The sequence below is a fragment of the Pelophylax lessonae genome (assembly GCF_965119305.1).
Source record: "Pelophylax lessonae genome assembly, chromosome: 1".
Taxonomy (NCBI): domain Eukaryota; kingdom Metazoa; phylum Chordata; class Amphibia; order Anura; family Ranidae; genus Pelophylax; species Pelophylax lessonae.
In genome coordinates, this window is record NC_138768.1 from 541,471,914 (window position 1) to 541,477,370 (window position 5,457).

General features: G+C 48.4%; 1 protein-coding gene across 1 annotated transcript; it reads right to left on the minus strand.

Annotated features, from left to right (window-relative positions):
* Nucleotides 1–2,928: 2,928 nt before the first annotated feature.
* LOC309559362 (thymosin beta-11-like) lies at nt 2,929–3,994 on the minus strand. Its single transcript, XM_082262610.1, has 3 exons — nt 3,839–3,994; nt 3,284–3,397; nt 2,929–3,123 (listed from the first exon to the last, which is right to left on the minus strand). The coding sequence occupies exons 2-3, from the start codon at nt 3,381–3,383 to the stop codon at nt 3,092–3,094; spliced, it is 132 nt and encodes a 43-aa protein (XP_082118736.1). The 5' UTR covers nt 3,384–3,397; nt 3,839–3,994; the 3' UTR covers nt 2,929–3,091.
* Nucleotides 3,995–5,457: the final 1,463 nt, after the last annotated feature.

Sequence of the window (5,457 nt, forward strand, 5' to 3'; positions counted from 1 at the left end):
TACCCGTCCTCCTCGAAGCAGAGGACGCGTGAGTGATCTGCTAAGACAGTTAAAGTAGATTATTCAAGGTTTCACTGGTCACTACCCGCAGCAGGGGTCAGGTCTAGAGGGAGGCGTCTGTGGACCTCAACAGTGCTAGAAAATGTCAGAACAGAATTATGGATTTTACTCCTTTTTCAACAGAAACTCTGAAAAAGAGGCAGCAACAGCTTTTGCAATCAAAGCATAATCATACATCTTAATAGACATAACAGTGCTCTATCTAAACCCAAGAACAAAAATTGCTTACCATTCCTCGGATGAGGTGGCTGCATTAGTTTTCACCTTTTCCCCAATTCTTTTTTTTTTTTAACTGGTAATCCTACCATTACCAGCCTCACCAACATACAGCACTGTCTTCTGGCAGTGGGAGGGAGACTTCCCATCTCACACCAACTACAAATAAAGTCAGACTGAGCCCACGTTCACACCAGTGTGACCCGTCATGCAATTGGACAGGTCAAATCACATGACAAGTTGCAGCCTGTTGGCAATGGAACTGTTCAAATTGGTGCCACGCTGAATGTGGGGTGCTGCACACATTTGAAAAAGTAGTTCTTGCACTATTTTTGGTGATTTCAGCTGCGACTTCCATAAAGTCGCACTGACATGCAGCATGCAATTTCAAGTGAAGTCACAAGATTTCAAAGGAGCATTCAGTGTGAACCAGGGCTGAGTGCCGTTTAGCCATTTATGGGAAGCTTTGCATCTACAAAAGCCTTCTCTTGGCTGAGATTGGTCATCTGTCCACCTCTGCCAATCAGAGGAAGCTTTGTATTCATTCACAGAATGTATAGCTTCCCATGAATGGCTGAGCTTGACTATTTTGTTCTGAGTGTGGAGAGACTGTTTTCAGTGTACGGCTAAATACAGCTGGGGCTACATACTGTTTATAGTAACTAGTTGGCCCAAACAAGCTACAAAATAAAGAGTTAAAACATTGTCTTAGGCCCCTTTCACACAGGCGGACCGTTCAGATCTGCCTGTTCGTTTTTTGGCGGATCTGAACGGTCCCACCCATGCATCCCTATGGGGCATCGGATGTCAGCAGAGACATGTCCGCTGACATCCGACCCGTCAAATCTGGACGGATGGAAACCCCATTTTCCATCCGTCCAGCAGATCAGATGAGAACGGACCGACGGTCTGTTCCCATCCAATTTCCCCCATAGAGATGCATTGGGAACTGACAGCTGTGTCGCCGCACGGATCGACCCCCCGCTGAGAAAAGCGGAGTCGATTTGACGGACTACAAGTGTGAAAGAGCCCTTAGGCTTAAAGTGCATTGCCACATTTGCAAACATCAGCGGTTTGTGATGGATGAGTTTACAGTGGTCTCCTTCACACTCTAAATCAGTGGTCCTCAAGGCCCACTAACAGCCAGATTTTAAGTATTCGCTTGGGGAGATGCAGACTAGAATACTGCAATCACTGAGCCGCAAATTATATCACCTGGGATGTAATTTAGTGATCTTGCAAACCTGGCCTGTTAGTGGACCCCAAGGACCGGAGTTGAGGACCACTGCTCTAAATTATACATTTCCCCACCCTTTACCAGAAGGCCTCAAGCATTTGTTGAGCAAAACCAGTCTATTCTATAGGACAGGCTCTAAACTTCCAGGAGCATTAGGCAAAAATAAAACAATCCCCCAGTAAACCTTTGTTAAAATTCCAACCCAGCACTTGCTATTTACATACAACATTCAGTGCTGCCAACTTCTACTCCCTTTCCTACAAAGAGCAGGCAGAAGTTCAGTAAAGTGGCCGAGTTAACCATGAACAGTGCACTGCCAGCCTGTTACTTTAAATAAGGGAGTGCCTTTTATGTTCCATTGATGAACTCAGCTTACAGAGATACTCTAGGCCAGTATTTCCCAACTCCGGTCCTCAGGGCACACTAACAGGCCAGATTTTAAGTATTACCTTGGGGAGATGCAGACTAGTATACTGCAATCACTGAGCAGCAAATGGGATCACCTGTGATGTATTTCAGTTTTCTTGCAAACCTGGCCTGTTAGTGTGCCCTGAGGACCGGAGTTGAAAAACACTGCTCTAGGCCCGATTGGAAGAGGGGCTGTATAGGTTGCAGTTAGAGAAGGTGCCACCTTGAGACTGGGGGGGGGGGGGGGTCACACTTTTGCAATGCAGGAACCAGCATGGGTTCCCACATCTCCCCTGCAGACAGTTCACACTGCCCTCTGCAAACCGCTGTCCATACGTTATTACACCCCCAGATTGGTTGGTTTACAGATGGCAGCACGAACTGTGAATTTGGATCCCATGGGTTTGAACACCCATACGATCCAATTACAGTACAGGGGAGAGAAAATATAAAAAAAAAGTTCCTGCAGCTTTTTCCATGCAAATGCAGTGCACATTCAGCTATACAAATTGTATGGCTGAAGTCAAATTGCATGTGATCTGCACAGCAATGCTAATCACATGTGAGGTCCGGGTTCGCAATAGTGAACCCAAGCTGAAACTGGAAACCTGGGGCAGCCATAACACATGCTTAAACTGCAACATAGGCAAGGATTAAAAATGCAAAGTCATTAAATCAGCTGCAGGGGGGAGGAGTAGTATGCTGTGAATGGGGAATGGCATTATCCCCAATTGGGCTGGGAAAGTGGAAATACACTTTTTATATAGCTAAAGTCAACTAGAATCCAAATATACACATACTCTATCCGGGGATCCTCAAACTATGGTCCTCCAGCTGTTGCAGAACTACACATCCCATGAGGCTTTGTAAAACTCCCAACATTCACAGACATGACTAGGCATGATGGGAATTGTAGTTCCTGAACAACTGGAGGGCCATAGTTTGAACACCCCTATACAAAGCAAAAATACTGCTATAGGATCTAAGCAATAAATGCAGAGAGGACCTTTTATTGCACAAAATGTTTATTCCATTCAAATACGTAGAGGGAAGACAAGTTCAGACAGACAATTCCCTTTTTTGGCATTCTATGATCCTTCATTAGGACTGGCAGGTCACATCTTCATTCACAGTGTATTCTTTCACCAAATCCTGGGGAGGGTCCAGTTGCTAATTGTAGCCTTGCTTTTCCTGTTCAATTTCTGAAAGGCAGGAAATCTCGTTAGATCACAAGGAATATATATATATATATATATATATATATATATATATATATATATATATATATATATATATATTTTTTTTTTTATAAAACAATTCAGGTCAGGCAAAACATACAACAAGGGGTGTCCGGAGACGTACCTTCTTTTGTAGGCAGGGGGTTCTTCTCTTGTGTCTCGGTTTTCTTCAGCTTTGACTTGTCAAAACTGTCGATCTCTTTTAGGTTTGGTTTGTCTGCCATCTTTAAGCTCTTGTCTGCAAAAGAGGAGCATATGGAGGGGCTGTCAGGACGGACGCACACAGCACCCACAGAATCCTCATCTCTGCGCAGCATTAGTGAGCAGCCACCCACACTTCTCATCAGGCTACAGCACCAAGCACAGATCACATGCCAATGAATGAAAGCAGTTTTACTTAGAGGCCACCTCTGATTAATTAGCTACAATAATTATACAGGTGTAATCTTTTTTTGCATGCCCTTAGTTTAGAAAAGGTGGCCTCTTGTAAGTTAATTTCTATACAAGTTTTTCCCCCTTCAAAGCTAAAATCCTTCATTTAAAAAACAGACACTTCATTCTTAGCTGAATCTAATTCGATTTTAAATAGCTTAAAGCAGACAACGTGGGATGGACAGCGTCAGCGAGCAATGACATGCATACAATGTACAATCTAATGACCCCCATCCCCGGTACTCACCTAGCAGCCGCTATAGACAGCAAACACCACTTCACAAGAGGAACAATGGGAACAGACCCCCAGCCCCCTCTATTTATACAGCGAGCCCAGCCCAAAGCCTTCGTCATGGCTTCACCCCATTGGGCGATTTCTAACGAAGCTGTCGGCAGAGCGGGTCACGTGGTGCCGCCTAGAGTCACGCCCAGTGATGGATCGGAACCGGGGCACGTGGGTGTAGAACAATGAAGGAAGCAGGGTGAGGGGTGACATAAAGGGAGGAGGTTCTGTATGCTAGCGGCTTCCACACGGTATGAGAAATGTGTGGCTGTTTGCTGAGCTTCCCGCCGTATACATGATAGACAGCACATGTTTCCAGGATTTTTATCATCAGTTGTTATGTAGCACAGTGGGGTGTGGAGACTGCTGCCTGGAATGTGTCACCCACTGATACACACTTCAATGTGACATGATACCTAAGAGTATCATATACCTCCTAACATTTGGACTTCAGAATGAGGGACATTTGAGGAAGGATAAGATCTGCGTGTGGCTTAGCGCTCCGCGTAAAATTATGCACGTGGCCAATCACTTAGCAGTGGGAGGGGCTTAAGGGATGAGGTTAAATAAAACCCAGACTTCCTTGTACCTATAAAATATGTCTACCTCCTGTGCTCAGTGTAGCCCCCCCCCCCCTCTGCTTCGTGTCTCCCCCATCTGCTCCCTGCCTCCCCCATCTGCTCCCTGCCTCCCCCATCTGCTCCCTGCCTCCCTCCTCTGCTCCGTGTCTCCCCCCCCCCTCTGCTCCGTGACTCCCCCCCCCCCTCTGCTCCGTGTCTCCCCTCCTCTGCTCTGTGTCTCCCCTCCTCTGCTCTGTGTCTCCCCTCCTCTGCTCCGTGTCTCCACCCCTCTGCTCCGTGTCTCCACCCCTCTGCTCCGTGTCTCCACCCCTCTGCTCCGTGTCTCCCCCCCTCTGCTCTGTGTCTCCCCTCCTCTGCTCTGTGTCTCCCCTCCTCTGCTCTGTGTCTCCCCTCCTCTGCTCCGTGTCTCCCCCCCTCTGCTCTGTGTCTCCCCCCCTCTGCTCTGTGTCTCCCCTCCTCTGCTCTGTGTCTCCCCTCCTCTGCGTCTCCCCTCCTCTGCTCCATACCACCCTCTGCTCCATGACACCCTCTGCTCCGTGTCACCCTCCTCTGCTCCCTGCCTCCTTCCTTTGCTCTGTGTCACCCTCCTCTGCTCCCTGCCTCCTTCCTCTGCTCTGTGTCACCCTCCTCTGCTCCATGCCACCCTCTGCTCTTTGTCACCCTCCTCTGCTTCCTGCCTCTCTCCTCTGCTCCATGTCTCCCCCCTCTGCTCCCTGCCTCCCTCCTCTGCTCCGTGTCTCCCTCCTCTGCTCTGTGTCTCCCTCCTCTGCTCCATGCCACCCTCTGCTCTTTGTCACCCTCCAATGCTTCCTGCCTCCCTCCTCTGCTCCATGTCTCCCCCCTCTGCTCCCTGCCTCCCTCCTCTGCTCCGTGTCTCCCTCCTCTGCTCCGTGTCTCCCTCCTCTGCTCCATGCCACCCTCTGCTCTGTGTCACCCTCCTCTGCTTCCTGCTTCCCTCCTCTGCTCCCTGCCTCTCTTCTCTGCTCCGTGTCTCCACCCTCT